The sequence below is a fragment of the Polyodon spathula genome, chromosome 4 (genome assembly GCF_017654505.1).
Source record: "Polyodon spathula isolate WHYD16114869_AA chromosome 4, ASM1765450v1, whole genome shotgun sequence".
NCBI lineage: Eukaryota > Metazoa > Chordata > Actinopteri > Acipenseriformes > Polyodontidae > Polyodon > Polyodon spathula.
In genome coordinates, this window is record NC_054537.1 from 5,854,424 (window position 1) to 5,874,756 (window position 20,333).

At 35.6% G+C, this 20,333-nt stretch overlaps 1 protein-coding gene across 4 annotated transcripts; it reads right to left on the reverse strand.

Annotated features, from left to right (window-relative positions):
• Positions 1 to 989: 989 nt before the first annotated feature.
• On the reverse strand, positions 990 to 18,622 carry LOC121314088 (cAMP-responsive element modulator-like). Of its 4 annotated transcripts, none has more exons than XM_041246933.1 (8): positions 18,492 to 18,622; positions 11,779 to 11,899; positions 9,936 to 10,070; positions 8,379 to 8,476; positions 7,487 to 7,629; positions 6,005 to 6,193; positions 2,757 to 2,913; positions 990 to 1,229 (listed from the first exon to the last, which is right to left on the reverse strand). In XM_041246933.1, exons 2-8 carry the CDS (start codon positions 11,893 to 11,895, stop codon positions 1,085 to 1,087), a joined length of 984 nt encoding a protein of 327 aa, XP_041102867.1. In that variant the 5' UTR covers positions 11,896 to 11,899; positions 18,492 to 18,622; the 3' UTR covers positions 990 to 1,084. The 4 variants fall into 4 exon arrangements, with proteins under 4 accessions (XP_041102867.1, XP_041102870.1, XP_041102866.1 ...); XM_041246932.1 differs by lacking the exon at positions 990 to 1,229 and adding an exon at positions 1,293 to 1,816 and having other exon boundaries at positions 18,492 to 18,620; XM_041246936.1 differs by lacking the exons at positions 6,005 to 6,193; positions 7,487 to 7,629; positions 8,379 to 8,476; ... (1 more) ...; positions 11,779 to 11,899; positions 18,492 to 18,622 and adding an exon at positions 5,113 to 5,220.
• Between the last annotated feature and the right edge of the window lie 1,711 nt (positions 18,623 to 20,333).

A 20,333-nucleotide genomic window follows, 5' to 3' on the forward strand; every position in this document is an offset into this window, starting at 1 on the left:
TACAAACTCCAACCCAATATGAATACTCATACAAGGCCTTCAAGTTCACCAACATCTGGAGCCTGGATTTCTTTTTACTTGAATGTAGAGGCATTTACAAGAAAGGACAACCACATCGCAATAATGTAAAATAAAGCATTCCTCATGATTCTAAACAAACCTTTAATGATCTGGATGTAAGGAATTACTCTTCAGGTAAGCGGACTAATGTTTCAATTAGATATGTAATGAATTCATCCAGACACCTACTGTAGACAATGTGGCTCTATTGAAACATGTTTTAAATGACAGAAATATGGAAAGAAACACAAACCTACAAACAGAACAAAAACATATCAATGAAATTAGGTTCAATTCCCTTACACTTTTAATGAAAATGATTAATAAAAATTCTCTTAAATATAGCCAATAACACTTTTTTAATACAAAAATCCTCTTGGAGGTACATTTAATTTGCTGGTTTAACAAAAGATATTTCTTTTAACCTACTGCAGGTCAGTCCTCGTGAGTTTTTCTGTATTTGCAGTTTAAGATTGTCCTGAAATGTGTAGCATCTGTCTAAGTAAAAATAAAAACCTACAGAAACCAATATAAGTGTGGTTGACCTGCAATATGTATTATTATTAGGGTAACAAACATAAAAACAAACACTGGCTGAGTATTGCAATTTAAACCCTATTTGAAAGGGTTAGCCTGCATTGTTATACCTATTATTTGGTAATTGGTATGTAAAAAATTCAAAGCATGTAAAACATGTGTCATTCAGGACACCTGGTGATAAACATGTAAAATATTAAATGCCTGACAATGCAACATATCTAGCCAGGTTGTGCGTGTATATGTGTTATGTATTACATACAATAATGTTATGTATAATTATCTATATTATATATATATATATATATATATATATATATATATATATATATATAATATATATATACTTTTCACAGCGTTAAGTGTTTCAAAGTTAAACAATGGGTTACCCAATAAGAAGTATGGATATGTAATATAGTGGAGATGAGAAAAACAAAGACAGCATTTTTTTTTTTTTTAAACTGCTTTAACACACCCTATAAAGCGACTAATTTGTTTTTCCACCGTAAATGTCTTTCAGGCTTTCAAGTTCCTCAATTAACTTCTTGTTTTGGACTTCCAGCATTCCAACACGACTCTCCAAACACTTTACATATTCCTTCTTCCGACGGCGGCACTCTTTGGCAGCGTCCCTGCAAAGAGCAGAAGTGACAGGGGCAGCACACAATATTTACATGCAAAAAAGCTGGTTCATACTTAAGTCATGTGACTATTGGGAGACGCAACCAGCTGGAGTTGAGAATTTAAAAACTCTGGCAATTGCCCTTGGATTGCTAGACAGTCACATGACTCGAGAAAATACAAATCACTGAGTGAGAGTCGCATATTTGAAGAATTAAGCAGCCTTAACTCTGCAGATGTTGGAAAAGTGTCAAAGATGACTGTTATAAACATGGACATGATCAGTGGCTACCAACATTCTGAAGAGAATTCAAAAAGTACTTTGAAATAGTAAGCCAACATTGAGATGGAGTGCAAGATACTGAAAAGTGTCTTTGCCCCAAGTCTACAGTCTATTGAACCACTTCCTCTCAAGCCTAGATCAGTCTTTTTGTACAAAGGCCAAAATGGTGGTTATTCCGTTTTATGGCAGTAAAGGTCTTTTAGAGCTTTGAGTTCCTCAATGAGGGTCTTGTTTTGATTTTCAAGCACAGCCACACGATTTTCAAGACATTTGACGTATTCTTTCTTCTTCTTGCGGCACTCCCGAGCAGCCTCCCTGGAACCAACACAACAAATGTGACTAAAAGAATCCAGGAGAAAAAAAAGCCCACTGAACCAGCCTAATCCACAGAAGTTACTTTTTACCATCCACTTCTTTCGGTGTTTAATAACAAACTTGGCAATAGGCAACACAAATACCATGAACATCACAACATAAAACAAAAAATGAAGTGTTAAATAAATCCCTACTTGTAACACAAGACAGAAAAAAATCTAGGCTATATTCTTTCTCACTATTTTCAGAATTCAATGAATTTGTCCTGTTTATCGAAGTTTCTCCATGTTTGGATACATTTAGCTGAATATTAGTTTCTGCTCAATAAACAGTTAATATTAGGTCCAGATTATTGGCAAGACAGGCAATATTTTTAAATCCCCAAATGCAGACGGGGCTGCATGCAATAAATTCAAGCACAAGGTTCCAGCACAAAGAATCGTCACAGCCACATTAAAAAACAACATATTTAAGAGAAACTTACATGAAAAGAAACAGAAAGAAAACTACCGTGGCCACAGAAAGGAAACAAAGATTCTACAAGAGAGGAAGGCATGGATATTCTGGAGCAGGGAATGCATGGATTGGGTGAAAAAGTAGACAGAAGGCATGACTCAATGCTGGCAAATGGGAAAAGGTTCAGTGGAATCTTGAAAACGTACAAGACACAGGTGCAGAATGAGTTTTTTTTTGTTTTTTTTTGTTTTTTTTACTATTTCAGCTATCATTTTGTGTTGTCTTCCATACCACAACCTAGTTTGCTGCCATTCTCTTCACAACTGTTGCTTTATAAGAAAGTTCAGGGGCCCATTTCAGAGCTAAGTTCAGTTTATTTTTTTATTATTTAAAAGACATGTTACTGGAAGAGAACATATATTTAATATTAGGTTAACAATGTCACTATCTTATTCATGTAACTTGCATGTGTGGGAGCCCATACCTGTTTTTCATGAGTCTGTGTTCCCTTTTCCGCGTTACCTCATCTGCAAGCTGCTGTGGGCTGTGTAATGATCCCGGCGAGGCTGCCATCACCACTCCCTGGGGCAAACTTGAAGTTGGTGTCCGGATCTGGTAGGTTGGCATATCCCCAGTGGCAGCTGAAAGAATATTAAAAAAAAATTACATTTTCTTGTACAGATCATTTTAATATTGCACAGCACCAAACCAGTACCATTGTGATTATAATTCTAGCATTTCATTTGCAATATTCCTATTCCATTAAAACACACACCAAAATAATTATGGTGTTTGGTGTTGTTTTTTTGCATGTGTAATAATGCAATTTTCTTGGTGAAACCTGAAGTTACAAGAGATCTGGCCTTTACTGTTGTAGTAGGTACTGCTAGTTGAAAAAAGATACTAAAACTGAAGTATAGCTATAGAGTAGGGACAAAAAGCATACATCTGGATAAAAATAAAACATATTAACATATCAGAGCAGAATAAATAAAGGTTACTATTCTATCAGTTCTATGGCACGACTGATAAGGAATTACCAGATAATTTGTGACATAAATTACTGTTGAGTAAAATTATTAAAATGTCATTCCTCAGAAGTGGCATAAAACTGAAAGAACAAAATTCCATACAGCAATTTCCACCACGTTTTATTAAGTTTCATGAATACGTATTTGTGGAAGGGCAGTGTTGCGGTACTCTTGTATTATTGTGTACTATTAACAAACTACTATTGGCTTATTTCTCCATTTTCCAGCAAGACGACAAGAGATTTAGAATCTTTTTCAGATTGCACTGTAACGAGACAACAGCCACAAAGTCATAGTACAATTAATTAATACAGTAGGACTTCAATTAAACCACAGCAATAAAAACAATTATGCAATAAATGTTGAATCTAGTGCAGTAGAACTGCAATATAGTTATTGATTTCCACTGTAACTTATAAGATATTTACACACCTGTCAGTAGTAACTAACTTCAGGATGCTAGAACAGCTCCCTGAATTGTTCCACAAAGAATAGACTAAGGTTTAACAGTTACAGTATCCTGTATGCATACTAGCAATCAACAATCAAGGAAAAGGCTTCATTAATGTTCTGGCCTCTTATTCCTTAGCAGTTAACAGAGAACAGAGTACACCACTAAAACAAAACTATCAGGCCTAACTTAGATTATTTAAAAAATGCTTCCCATAACAAAATAACTTTTGATAGTCAAAAACATTCAAGAATAAAAGGACTACTGAAACATATAAAAACAATCAATTTGTGTCTACCGACCAAAATAATTTGAGACAAATAAAAAAATCACAACTGGTAATTGGTTTGAGTGTATATTAACACTAACAGGCTTATATTTAAATAGCTTAACAGCAAGCTTCCAGGTTTACAACCTTTACAAAAGGCTACTTAAAAAAATAAAATAATAAACACATGTAAATACATCATAAATTTGTGCTACAGTTTACTGGAAATGTAAAGCCACTAAAAACAGCTGCAATTTATTAAGGAAAGCACCAGCAAGTTCTAAAGACTGCAAAGAGATGTAGATGATTTACAGCAAATGGTTAAATCTGGCAGCAGTGCCTGGCTCCTGCAAAAGGAACTGCCTGTAATCCCAGCATGACTAGACTGACGTCAATGTACACCATATTTGCTGTTTAACATTTACGTCTCCCTGCTGAGAACCGATTCCAGGAAGCCTAGTGACGTCAGTCATGTGAAATGTGCTGAGCATTTAACCACTTCAGATTAAGAGGAAGAGTAACAGTAACAGCAGCTCTAACATTTACACTTTTTTTGCAATAAACTCCTATTCTTAATTCATAAACTGTTAGGTGAAAACATTACAAAAAAAGCATGTCTTGCAGAACAAATGTTAAAATTGGCAAGTGTCAAAAAGTTATTTAAAATACAAAGTGCTACCTGCTTTTCACTTTCTTCTGATTGTTTTTGTTTTTTTTTTGTAATCCTCAAAGCTGTCATTTTCCAAATAAAATGACAGTGCTGTGATCACACACACACACACAGACACACATGATCATTTTTACATTTATTCTGTTCAGGAAAAAAAAAAAGAAGTATAGAGTTTAAATGAACAAAGGCATGCTAATTCATTAAAAAACCCTAAGAATAGTAAAACAATGTTCAAATGCTTTCTAAAAACATCTACACATGGCTCAAGATTCATAATTTAATAACAAAACTGTTCTTAACACTTTCATTGCTTTACACAAAAGACATGACAGCATCAAGATACACCACACTGATATGTAAACAATGTAGAGAACATGTTACTAAAATTAAAATCTTCAAAATAAAATGCCAATCACCTACCAAATTCTGTTTCATCCCCTGTTACAGCCATTTATCTGTTTTATTCCAAGAGGAACCCTCTCCTTCTGCTTTCTACATGAAATGCTCCCAATCAGTAAGTATGTGTAGGATTACAATTAAGGGCATTGACATCACAATGACATCACTGGCATTACAAAGTCAATAGCATGGTTTGTGACTGGAGCCACCCCCCTCACACAGAGATCATCCACTACTGTAGATGGCAATGATAGCTGTACTGCTTTTGTGTTAGCACTTTTAATGTACAAAGAAAATATTATACTGTATTAGGTCAGTGCAGTACTTTTGATGTTGCCGTCAGCTCTAGGTGTTGCTCAAAGTCAACTTGTTTGTGTTCAAATCCTGCTACACTACAAAAACAAATCATTAAAAAGCTGCGTGAAACTTGGTTCACAATTCAAATGGGTCAAATGAAGTACATTATATAGAATGCAGTTACCACATGCTTCCCAGCTCCCACTGTCGCAGGCTTTAAATCAACTCTAAAGACCCACTTGTTCTCGCTTGCTTTCCATGCTCTTTAAGTGTGGTATCTACTATTAGCTGCTGTGTTGTTGCTAATATTTCATGTATTATGCACTTTTCACTGTATTTGATGTATTTTTTTTTTCTGTATTTCATGTATTATGCATTTTTCATTGTATTGTATTATGTATTGTTTTGAGTTTTTTTTTTACTGTATATCATATATTATGCATTTCTCTGTATTTAAAGTATTGTGGATTTTCGTGTTGTTACTGCATCTTGTAAAGTGCTTTGTAATGTTGGTCCACTATGAAAGGCGATATATAAAAGATAGACAGACTGATTAAATAGATTGTACTGCACAGATACCACTTAAACATAATAGTTAACAAACAACTGTACATACCTTGTACAACCACCTGGCTGCCGGGTACAAAGAACTGCTGGGTTCCATCACTTGACTGTGTGGCATACTGCAAAATTGTAGCCCCAGGCTGTGGGGTTCCTGAATTTGTCATGGTAAATGTCTGTAGTCCCTGAACACCATCAGATCCTGGATTGGCAATCTGGATTGTCCCCCCTTGGGCAATTGCAACTAAAAAACACACAAATTGTCCAGTGATAAATAAAACTGTCTACATCCAATGTTATCTTTAAAAAATAAATAAATAAATAAAATAGATAATCATGCTGTATCAATACTAACATTACTCAAGGCATTATTCAGATAATGAGTAATATTGATGATTCAGTTTAGTTCCTGCAATTCCAGCACTTTAAGGAATACAAATAATAACACTGATTCATCTTTCCAGATGTTTGGCATTCCATTGTGTGGCGTTTTTTTTTTTTTTTTTAAAGATGGGATCAATGACTGATACAGAAATAACTAAAAGTATTCCTACCCACATATTCACATGCATAAAACAGTACTTAAAGATTTAGGACTTTCCCGAAAACTAAGGCTGCATTCACACTGGGTCCGTTTCAGACTGACTCGGCCTGGTTCATTTAGTTTGAAAGAAACAACGGTCAGAGTTCGTTTTGGATGCCGGCTAAAGTTTTTTTTTGTTTTTTTTTTGTCCTTTTCCATTTTTTTCAAGACCCAGTTAGTTTGTGTTCACAATGCAATTTGCAAGTGCACTCGCCTCATTTATATGGTGTGTGAACCGGATATTTACAACATCCTACAAGGCATACTGATCGATGGCAGCTGTAACATAGCATGTTTTAGATTCTTACACATTGTTGTAAAAGAAAGCAATGGTGGAGCACTTTATTACATAAACATTTATCTCTGTTAAATATGCATATATGTAAAACATGGGGTCAAGTTTATGGCTTTTAAATAGTAAGTAGCGGGGCTCCGAAAAACATAGCGTTACACGTCCCCACGTGTTGCTATAGCTGGTTAAATAACGTATCTGTCATTTCTTTTCATTGTTAACATTCTTGACAACTTTTTACACTTAAAACTTTATAGTGTTTCAAAGCTCTTTTCAAAATGGTTGCTCTAGTGCACTGACAGTGTAAGGATTATTGCCTACATTGTCAAACAGGTAACACACCAATAACAATCCGTGATGTGGTACGGAACATCAAAGCTAGAGCTTTTATTTTTATTTATTTATTTTACATTGCAGCGATTTAGAGGACAGATCTCAAACCCCAGTGTACTAGAGTGAACATTCTGAAACAAGTGTGAAACAGACTTTAATGTTTAAAAGTGTAAAACATTGTTAGGATGTGACGCAATACAGGAGGGCATAGAATGCTATATTTTTGGAACCCTGCTACTTACTCTTTAAAGACAGTAGGGAATCCTTTTAAGCAAATGACACAAAGACCTGTCTGTTCTTCGCTTTACTAAGAAAATTGTTCAGCTTACTGTATTGCCCAGTGCTGGTCTGATAGATGGACGTTGGCACTGCCATTGTTGCTATGTTTGAAGGTGTAACCTCTTCTTCTGACTTCTCCTCTTCAATCTTTGGAACACCCGGTGTATCTGAAGATAATTCGTTAAGAATTTTTCTGCAAATAAGGAAAAATAAAAATAGAAATATTATCCAGGAAATGGCCATTCATTGTTTCAGGAAAATTGGACAAGTAGTTACCAAGATAACCTTCAATAAAGTGAGACAACCAGGTGTCTAGTTTCATTACTGTGGATAACAGCACATAGAAATGTACGTAAGGATGACATTTGTGTGTACATGAGGAAGAATTAGAAACCAAAACTGGACAGGAACATATAACACACACACGAATGAAGAGACCCATATATTATTTTTTATGGATACCCATATGATGCTATTATTAAAAGAAGACGAGGTTCAGCATTAGTTTGTTTTTTTAAACGTAGTGTTCCAGTGCTGTACAGATGTTCTATGTCGTTAACCGTTTCTCCAGTTTCTCTGAGATAAGAATGTACCAGCTTTACATATTTTTTTATTTTAAATTTTTTTTTAACACACTCATTTTGTTGATCATTAATGAACATTTCTGTACTGTGGGCGTTGTCGAGCAATTGAAAATGAGACATGTTTGACTTGAAAGAGGAGTCGAATGGGTCAAAGTTCAAATATATTTATCATTTATGTCACTGCTGTGGTAGTATGCCTTTTTTTATAGAATGGCTCAGGATGCAAGTATAGCCTTCATCCATGTGTGTGTATATAGTAGTACAAATGTAGCTTTCTAGTTAAGGTGGGAGAAAGCAGTAACTATAGAATTGTGGGTAAATCGGGATATACATACATACATACAAACAAACTCCTCACCTGTAAGATGGTCGCCTTGAGAGAATTTCTCTTCTTTTCTTCGAGTCTGTAACACCTTCTGCTGATTGTGACTCATCTGTCTCTGCTATTGCAGCTATCTATAACAATAAGAAGAAGAATATGGAGAAAAAAATGCAATCCTGAATATTTGACTTTTTTTTTTTTGTAATCAAAAAGACCAATATCTATAGGTAAATTTGTATTCCATCAGAAGTTTGATATAAAATGTAAAATGAATGAAATAGAAGAAAAATTAATATTTCAGATCTTTGTTTACCCAATTTCCTGCTTCATGATCAACAATTTGTCAAAAGTGCAGGTCAACAATTATAAATATCTACAGTAAGGTATATGTTTAACATTAAAGACTTATCATCCTCTTTCACACACAAATGCCGCTACTGAGCCATCTCACAGATTTTTAAGTGTGTATTTTTAAATAATTTTTCACACAGCACAGAATTGCACGAACGTGCACGTGATATATATATATATATATATATATATATATATATATTATTTTTTATTTTTTTTTTTGACTTACATTTTGCCGCTACTGAGGCTTTGTCCCTGTAACATGTAAAAAGTACCATTGGTAGGAACCCGTGGGCACCGCCACAATACCATCATAACCCTTTCACACAGCCAAAGGGATCATGACAGTACAACTTTCAAACCTGTCAGTCAACAGATCGTTTTCATGGCAACGGTGATTCACCCATAAATTACAGCATCACGTACCTTCCCTTCTATTTGTAAATTCACCTTCGTCAGCCTGTAAAGTTAACAATTCCTTAATTCATTTCAGCCTCCAATTACTACCTTGTTCTTGATCAGCCATTATATTTGAAAAAAATGTAAGCGTGTAGCACCAATGACAAAAATACCCAACACGTACAGTATACATGCAGTCACGTGGGATGTTCACTTTCAATCCACACCCACTATAGCACTTTAGTGGCGGCATAGCATTTCACACAGGAGTTATGACAATTCATTGCCGTCTCCGAACCAGTCTCAAGGTGGTTCAGAGACAGCATAAAATGACAGCTCTGTGGCGGTATAGGCAATTCACACAGACCAAAATTCAGCGTCAGTGCAGTGCCAGTTCTCAGCCGTTATAACTCGTTTATGTGAAAGGTGTAATAGATTAACACTGCAAAATCCCAGTTCTGTGAAGGTTAAACTGAGTAGCATTAATCTGAAACCACTAATTCGGACAGATCCAGTCAAGTAGTACTCGTGTCTAGTACAAATGGTTCAGATGGAAGCGTTGTTTCTGGTAATGTGAATATTAATTTAGTGTATTTGAGCTTTTAAAAAAAAAAAAAAAAATCACTAATGGGCACACAAACTTCAATTGTAAAAAAAAACAGCACTTAATTTTTGTATACTTGAATCAGAATTACAAATTTGAATTTTATAGGACTTAAAACTACTAATTTTTTATGTTCCTGTACAACCAAGTTCCTAAATAAGTGCATTGTAAATGGTATTTCTCTCCACAAAATTAGGGGGAAAATTGTGGTATTCAAAGGGTTCAAATCCCTGGTTTACCTGAACAGTCTGTATTTGTGGTGACTGAATGACTGATTGTTGTGTTGCCTGAATGACTCCTTGAACTTGTACTGTTTGTCCACCTGGTAACTGAACCACGGTTACAGCTGGAGATCCTCCTACTGCTCCAGAAACCTGAAACAATTTAAAAAGAAAATTACATTTTCAATTACTATAAATCACATACAGTAATCAGCCATGCCAAGTAAATCTGTAAAGGCCAAATACTTTTAATAGATGTTCTAAATAAAACCACAGCTATGTGATCTCAGACACAGTTAGCTGTACAAGACTAACAATTTTCAGAGGAACCATGTAATTACCGTTAATTCAATCAATATTTTGTGTGTGAGTTTCTAAAGTGGTTTGTAGAGTGGCCAAGGAGAAGGTTGCATGTTCCTTCTTCCATCACCTTGGTACAGAATGTAGGAAGTGAATCTGGAAGAGGAGGAATCATATGAGAAGGGTTGCAATACCAGCAAAGGTCAAATTACCCTCTTCTTCCAGATTGAGAGCCCAAGACACAGAAGTTGGTGTCCACCTGATGTCTGGATTAGTGTAATACTACATCATATAATTAAGAATAGGTGCTTAACTTTCAAAAAATATGCAAGCTAAACTTGGACTGTACATTAAGAGGGCACTGAGAAGGTAATATTGCATATGTTTTATTTATATTAAAACGTCAATTATAATTTCAGATCTTAAATAAGAGGTTAAAAAGCTTATATTATATATATATATATATATATATATATATATATATATATATATATATATATATATATATGTGTGTGTATATATATATATATTATATACACACACACACACACACACACACACACACACACACACACACACACGTTGTACCGGACGTCACCAACAAATTTCCCTGAGAAATTGTTGGACAATTTCAGAAGGAAAGAAAAAGGATCTTTAGTTTAAATTCTGGTATTGATGTAGAGGCATCTTAAAGTAGTTGTGGGTGTTGGCAGTCTAAAGACCCTGTGAAGTTCACTTCAGACTTTGGGTTGAAAGAGGAAGGTATGGGTGGTAATCAGGTTGTTTGCTCCTCTCCACAAAACAGACCAGTTTGGTCCCCTAAAAGGAAATGGATTGCTGGTACAGTAAGCTTATTTATGCAATACATAAAAAGGGCTGCAGTGTTAACTTTTTCAGCTGATTGAATCAAGGATACAATTTATTTTCTCAGATTTGAGTCAAATGTCTGCTTGAATCAGTTAGAAAGCTAAGCAAAAGTTTGGAAAATGTAAGGCCTGCCGAGAAATATTTTAGAATTTGGAATATTTACTGCCATTTAAAACAAATGTTCACTATTATAGACAATTGCTTTATAAACCAATAACTTTAAAAAAAGTGTTTTCTTTTTGGATGCTTTTTTCATGTCAACAACTACATAAATCAAAAGCTGTGGTGTATCATGTTCTTACATGTTTAATGTCTTTTTTTTTGGGGGGGGGGGCTTATCTGGTTACTGTGATAACAATATGGTTAACTGGCCAGCTAATAGAGGAAAGCTGTTAGTGTATATTGTGGAAAAGGAAGCAGGGCTAAAAGAATACAAATAGACAGAAGCTTGGTGTAAAAAAACTAAAACTACACTAAAATGGGAAAATTGGGTTTATGGGTTAGAAAAAAACAAAACTCTTAGGAAAATCAACCAGAGTTCACACCAGTGGAAATATAGATGCACACACCTCAAGTTCAAATACAGGGGGGCTTTTTTAAAGCAGAGAAGGAAAAAAATATATTTTAGGAAAAATAGAGTTCAAAGATTATTTTCTAGTTTCCTCTTTTTCCTTTGCTCATTTTGCTTATTTACCTGTGTAACTGTTGAAACTGGAGAGTGAGTAGACTGGCTCAGGATTGCTTCTCTGTCAGCAACACAATCGCTAGCACTTCCGTCCTGCTGAGAGTCAACCACAGTTTCCATGGTCATTGGACTAAAAGGAACACAAAAAATATATTTCTGCTTATCTGCTCTACTTCTAAAACTATAAAGTTCAGTAAGATAAGTATCCCAGCTGCTGTACGCCACATGAGGCTGATAGCGTTACCCCGCACATGTACAGAAAATGAGACAACAAATGGATTGAGACAAACGGACACATAGATTATATATTATATATTATATATATATATATATATATATATATATATATATATATATATATTATTATATTATATATCTAATATTAGATAAAAGGGATCCTGAGTGAACAAATAACACAAAATTTATATTGATTTCAGTTATTTATTAAAGAAAGTTATACAACACCCAATGCCCCCTGTGTGAAAAAGTAATCGCTCCCAGACTCAATAACTGGTCACGCCATCTTTAGCAGCAATAACTGCAACCAAACGCATCCTGTAGTTATTGATTAGTTGATCACAGAATTTTGAAGAATTTTGACACACTCCTTCATGTAGAACTGTTTCAACTCAGTGACATTGGTGAGTTTGAGAGCATAAACTGCTCGTTTCAGGTCTTGCCACAACATCAGTGAACTTTAGGTCTGGACTTTGACTAGGCCATTCAAAAACTTTAAATTCCTTGTTTTTCAACCATTCTGATGTAGATTTGCTTGTATGTTTCGGATCATTGTCTTGCTGCATGCCCAGCTGCACTTCAGCTTCAGCTCACGGACGGATGGCCTGTAGAATTCCCCGATACAGAGCAGAATTCATGGTTCCTTCAGTGATGGCAAGTCGTCCAGGTCCTGATGCAGCAAAGCATCCTCAAATCATGACACTACCACCACCATGCTTGACCGTTGGTATGAGGTTCTTACGGTGGAATGCAGTGTTTGGTTTTCGCCAGACATAACGGGGCTCATGCTGGCCAAAAAGTTCCACTTTTGACTCATCTGTCCATAGAACATTGTTCCAGAACTCTTGAAGATCATCCAGCTGCTTTTTGACAAACTTAAAACAAGCATTCATGTTCTTCTTAGTGAGCAGTGGTTTCCGCCTTGCTACTCTACCATGAATCCCATTTTTGCCCAGTGTCTTTCTGATGGTGGAGTCATGAACACTGACATTAGCAGAGTCGAAAAAGGACTGCAGATCCCTGGATGTTGTTATAGGGTTCTTTGTGACTTCCTGGACGATTTAACGCCTTACTCTTGGAGAGATTTTGGCAGGACGGCCACTCCTGGGAAGATTCACTTCTGTCCCTATACTTTCTCCATTTGCCTAATATGGCTGACTTTGGTTTGGTGGAGCCCCAGAGCCTTAGAAATGGCTTTGTAACCCTTTCCAGACTGATAAGCATTAACATTTTTTCTCCAGGTCTTCAGGAATTTCTTTTGATCGTGGCATGATGTGCCTCTAGAACTTGTGTGCTGACAACTTCACTCTGATGGTAAGGGCCAAAATTAGTAAGATTTATATTGGGCAGGGCTGGCCCAAAACAGGCCTGCTTGTTAACCAAAGTATTCAAACAGCTGACCCTAATTATGCCTTTAATTGGGTTGAGTTAACTGGGGTGGGGGGTTAACTTTTTCACACCTGAAGAGTGCATGTTTTATTACCTTGCACACCAAACAAACGAAAGCACCACCAAACTCTGGTGTCAATTTTCCTCTGAGACTCCCTCTATATACCACTACAATCCACAAAAAGATCTCGCCAAATTCAATGTGAAAAATGTGCAAAAATGCACAAAATCCGACAGGGGGCGAATACTTTTTCACGGCACTGTATGTATGCATTTCATAAATATATATATATATATATATATATATATATATATTTTTTTTTTAATTTTAATTAGTCTTCAATTGGCATTAACTTTACTATATTGCCACCATTTGTCTTGAGGTGAACGTCAACAGTTAATAATGTCCTAGAATCTTGTTACCAAGCACCTGCCAGCTTATAGCTCTCTGATGTGTACATTTTACTGTCCAAAAACATCCTGTGTGTATAAAATGGCCAAGTTAGCATAAAGGGTTCAACCATATAAAGATGCAACATCTACAAAAGGGGCCAAATTATACAAAAAGGATCAGACCTGTAAAGATTCAATAGCGAAAGAATGGCTAAGGTAAACAATACACAACTGGGGCAAACACGGTCCCCCATTTCTATTGCAGCATGAACTACTAGCAACATGAATAAAGAAGCAGGGGCCATTATTACTATAAAAGTTAAACAATATACACGGTGTAAACTTGCCCCCCCCCCATTTTTTTATTCATGTTGCTTCTTAGTCATACTGCAATAATAATGGGGGGTGGGGCAAGCATTTATTTATTTTTAATGTTTCCCATTCTATGAAAACAGGTGATTTAAGTTGAACACGGTCTTATTTTTTTTCTAATAAATGATGATGTAGATTATATTAGCTGTAATTAACTTGCATAAAAGTGTAGAATTTAGGCAAGACGATTGTGCACATAAACATAACCAGTAGGCACTGTTAAAATTGTCAGTCCTTATTGTAGGGTCATAAAGTACTGTTTCACTATTACAGCATTGCAGACCTTTTTAGTTTACAAACAAACAAGACATTTCAAAAGCAGAAACCCAATGTGCCATTTCATTTTCATGCTTGCAATTTCCATTTTTTTTATATCAAACAAATATTACTGTTTTGCTACTTAAATAACATGGCTAGATTCTTGGATTATGTAATGCAAATTTAGGTAGTCTGTGAATCAAGCCATAAATGTCAATTTTTATGATGACTTAATACATGTATGTGTTATAATTATAAATGTATTTATCATTATGTATCACACATTCTGTTTCTTGTATATATGTTCAGATGTTTCTACTGTATTAAAACTTCAACTCATAACATCAGTAAAGAAGGGAACCACCCATTTGTTTTTTTAATGATGATTTTGAGTGCTTATGAAAGATATAAATTAGCAGCACTGGAGATTAGGAGTGATTAACAGAAAAGTGGTCCTGTTCTTGGTGCCATCTGTTAACTCTCCTGTCTCTAAACACTCTTATCCTACCAAACATATTTCACAGTTGTTTTTTTGTGGAAGCAATGGATGACCAGTGTGAAAAAAATAGTTACAATTCACTAATAGTAACTTATATTGTTTTTTTTTTTTTCAGTAAAAGGAAGAGTTTATGTTAGGCTACATGAATGACTAAAAATTGATTTTTTGTGAACAAAAACAAAATGATTAGTCTTAATCAAATGGTAATATCAGATTGAATGGTTTGCAAACAAAGTAAAAGGGATGCTGAATGTGAAAAAATATATCCATCATTGATCTATCCAGGGGTTAAAACAATATGGCAGTTAAATGGAACACCATCTATAATGTAACTCTGAGAGAATCTGTTTCATTGATATGGCAAGAGGTTTAAGCAATGCAGCAGTGAAGGGTTTGTCTCCAAGTTAAAAAGTCCCCATGACCACAATATGGCAGCCATATAAAGCCATGACAAAAATGTCATGGTCACAAACAGATGTAGATGCAGGGTTCATATAACCATGCAAATATGAAGTCTATGTCATAAGGCTTTAACACTATGGCAGCAGTAGTTTTATAAAACTACTGACATGAAAGGGTTGTTTTTTTCTTGTACAACACCCACAGTTGAACTTGACCACAGAATCACAGAATACAGCTGTGTACCGAGTAGCCAGTATCGCAAACAAAGTTAAGTGAAATCCATATTAGGTCAGAGGTCAAGGTTGCAGTGGAGAATGGTAGAATGGTGGTGTTGCACTTTTGGTTAAATTAATAGCACTATTATCCACATAGTAAATCTGCCAAAACCACAAAAAACCTCAGGTACAGGCAGCGGTCCAGATAAGCTGCATACCAGAAAACCAGAAATACTCACTCAATTTAAACTGAATGCGTAAAAATACACATAGCAATTTTGCTGCACAGTTGGTCTGCCTCCCCTAAAACTTCCACTAACAACTACATCTCCCAGAATACACTGTTTTCAGTTACTAGGAAACTGCACACAAGAAAAAACAACCCAACAAACATTATCCAATTTCTGGCTAGCCCTGTTGTCTTTGCAGCCAATCAAACAAAGAATAGGAAACAGTCGAAGCTACACAGGTTAATATAAACCCCCCAGTCCCGCTACAAATCCAACTGGAACCATCATCAGCAGCAACCGCTAAAAAAAGGTGCCTATAATATTAAACAACGTATTAATGCATTTCCTTACTGTATTTATCTGTACAGCTTTATATTAAAAGTTTTAACACTGACTGATAATTTAATGTTAAAATATAAAATTCATATATACAGAATAATAGATGGACTTCACTGAGTTAGAGGAAAATAATTCCATCTCGGGTTTCTGTGACATCATAAATTACGAGACTGAAGGTCGAGTAATTTATAAACTGTCACAGAAACCCAAGATGGAATTGTTTTCATGTAACACACTGAAGAGGCCCATCTTAGTTTTTTTTTTTTTTTTTTTTTTTTAATAATACATGGATACCCTTGAGATGCTATTAAAGATGACGAGGTTCAGCAGTAGTTTTGAAAACGAGAGATTGTGTTTGAATTGAAAGTGATGGTCTCAAGGATTTGAATGGGTCAAAGTTCAAGTATATTTACCTCTAGAGGAATTCACTTTTTGACATCACTACTGTGGTATTATGCCCACAGCAAAACTTCATCTGGAGTTCTGGATAGGATACTGTGGTATTATGACCTCAAGACTTATCTAATTAAAAATGTTATATATATATATATATATATATCGGCACATACAATAAATGGAGAACTGTTTTCTAGGATCATAAAGGTGGGCAGAAGGGAGAGAGTGTTTTGAAAACAGGGCGCACTTTACATGTACTTTTTTCTGCAGAAAAAACACCGGGAGGGGCAGTGATAATAGAAGTATACAATGAGACTCAAATATCCTGTGGACTCCATTCCCAGGTTAGTAGAACTGCTGGATGTGGCACAACAGTCTACTCCATGGTTTACCTTTTTCAATATAATACATAGGTTTCTTTTTGTGGTAATAGGTTTATTTTGATTGTTATCTTTACATACTATATATTGCAGGGTTTGTTGGCAACACCACGCTAAACGTCTTCATGCTGAATGCATTTGGTTTCGTAATCAATACAAAATTCTTCTGTCTGGTTGTAAATTCCCCAAATTTACAGATTGTATTTTAATAACGAAATGACACAAACGTTGTAGAATATCAAGTCTGATATATACGATTTATCACCAAATTAACTAAAACAATATTACTATAGGCAGATGGAAAAACTAGTGCTGTACATTTGTGTGTAAAAAAAACAAACAAACAACAAAACAAAACCAAAAACACAAGTACTCTGCAGCCACAGTTGCCCGCTTTTTCGATGCATTGCGCCTAGTGGCATTAACTACGTGCATGTATTTAAACTTCCAAAAGACAATATTTTATAAATGTAGATACTTAACATATGTTTTGTAATCTTTACTTGCTCTGGCTTTATTGCAGAAATACTGCTATAATAACATTCTCCTCGGCAGGGTGTAGTCTGGGTTTTGGACAGAAGGGAGGAGACAGTCTCTGCGCCATTTCTGGAACCTTCCTCTTACAACAGCTGCCGCCATTTTAAGTAAAACATTAAAAATAAACCTGTAATCGCATCTAAAAAGATTAAACCATACACGTCTATATATCGTTCGGCTTTAACAAAAAAAAGGAAAAAAAAAATAAAGTAAACAGAAACAACTATTCACTTTGCCAAACCAGCTTAAAGGAAAGTAAAAATTAATTAAAAAATATCTGGAAATGTGTTTTACTATAGCACCAACACAATACAATACACATTACGATAACTGACCGCCACTCATTTACATTATTATTTTTTGTAGATGCTTTTTTAAATGTAGTCGCTATTAACGTTCTATGTAACTGCTATCTGTTTAGTAAACATTCCAACATTGATACAAAAAAAATAAATAAATAAATAAAAAATCCGGTCCAAATCTTCAAATTTGAAACGCCGTAGCCAAATGCCAGAGAGCCAGACATTACGTCACGTTTAATTTAAACTCAATCTTATTTTGTCAACAGTGAAAACATCGTTTACGTATATATTAATTCTATAAAGGTTAAATAAGAAATACAAAGCAATTTAAACGGAATACATTTTCTAAACGAACTATAGTAGTAGAACTGTCTTACTGTTAGCTCGACAAGGACTATCAATAATCTGTCCCTGAAAATTATGTAGTTACAAAACCTCTAGTCCCTGTCCGTGATGTTTGAAGTAATGTCCTTACTGAAAATCATATAATAAAAAAGAAACTTAAATCCCCAAACCGTAAACTATTTTAGTTTTTATAAACAAAAATCCAGTGAATGTAGTAACAAAGGAGTCACAAAAGCCTGATCAAAATAACTGCAAACTCAGGGGGAAAAAGTCCTGCTCGTGTTATTGTTTATTGTTTTGATGGTGTACTGAATGACACACGTAAATGTCCAACCCCGGGTCACCAGCAAGGCACCTTCCCTGTCTTTTCTCTTTCTTTTCCCCTTGAAAAGCCTCCCTTGTTGTTTGTAATGACTGTAATAACTTACCGATGTTTTTTACGTAGTGGGGCTCGTCACTGATTACGGTAGGAGTGGATGGCCTGAGCCGCTGCACACGTAGCCGCCACGTCAGCTCTGATGCTGCTTAGCTGGGTAAAATGTCGGCGAGACCCTCGGCGTCTCTAACAAAAACCAAGGACCACGAACAAAAAATCAACCCACCCGGGGGCGGGGCAAAATTAGAGGTTTTTAGGTAGGAGGGGCCAATTTAAAAAAAAAAACTCTCTGAAAAGCACACGATAGCTGGATTAGAGCTTGTACGAAGGCGGGGCAAGAGAAGTAAAGCCAAAAATATCAACATTAACCGGATCACTTTGAAAAGAATCATACAATCGCTGCGCGCGTGCTGGGGAATTCGAACTGTGATTGGGCAAAAACAGCAACGGACTCTGCGCGCTCTGCTCTGCGTGTAGCTTTGATTCAGTGCTTGTAATACGATCGGATATTGGGAAGTATCCTTTTTTATTTTAAGGATAAGGAGAGGAAGACCTGTGGAAGATAAACTGAGAAGCTCCAACAAAGGATTGTAGGAGTGTTTTGTTATGCAGAATGTTTTCATGAATTTTTGTTTTTAGTAAACTCAGAATTACCAAGGTGACTCGCAATGTAATAATATATACTCACTGCCAATAAATTATATTCAGAGATACCAATTGTTACCATAGATTATTTTACTGTATACAGCTCACAGACAGGGAGAATCACACACACACACACACACACACACACACACACACACACACTATCGTGATAGAAACACTAGCCTGGGTGTGGACTTGACAAAAACATATTTCTGTATGATACATAGCTCTATTACTTAATGTAATGTATAAGATACAATCTAATATTAATGTAATTACGGTAAACCTTTAATAACCAAAACGTCTCCAAATGTATTACAGGCTCAAGTACATTAATCCATCCATCATGCCTTTCTTTTAAACTTACGATCAAGGGTCATTCCACATTTTTAGGAATGGGAAAACCATAGCTTTATTTCAAAGTCTGCAGGCAATTAGATTTCAGGAGGACTTAGCAACATCAAGTAAAATGTTTAGCAAGAATGCACACTTCAACAAATGTGTTTCTACAGTGCTTGACAAGTGTATAGAGAATACAGGATAAAGAAGTAAAGGGGGGGGGGGGGGGGGGTACAGTTGTTAAAGCTACATCGTGTTGACCTTAGTTATTTCATATGAAACTAATGCAATAATACCATGAATACAGGTCCCTGTTTCATCTCCAATGCAGTAATACAGTATTATCAATACTCATGTGATACCTGTCATTTAAAAAAGTAATTTTCAAACTCTGCTGGGACACTCCAACAGTGCAGGTTTCCAAGACAACACTACACATTCACCAGTTTATTATTGTTCTAATAGCATTCGTAAATCATATATATATATATTTCGTAATACTTTATTTTCAAGTAATACAGATAATGTGCTGCTACTAACCTGTATGAAATCATATGCATGGACTTGCAAAAAGCCTTTGACAAAGTGCCGCATGAAACACTAGCACCATGCTACAATCTGTGTGAATACAGGGAAGTAAGTGGATACATAGCTGGTTAAAACATAGGAATCAGAGAGTATGGTAAGAGGTAAGACCCTCTAGCTGGGGTCGTGTACTCAGTGGGGTGTGTCTTTGGACCCCTGTTGTTTCACAACTACATCAACGACTTTGATTGGGGGATAATTAGCAAACTTGTCAAATTTGCTGATGACACAAAGCTTGGGGGAGCGGCTGACACGCTTCCAGCCACCCAGGAAATCCAGAGGAAAGATTTAGAGCGCATACAGTTTCAACACATGTTAAGTGTTA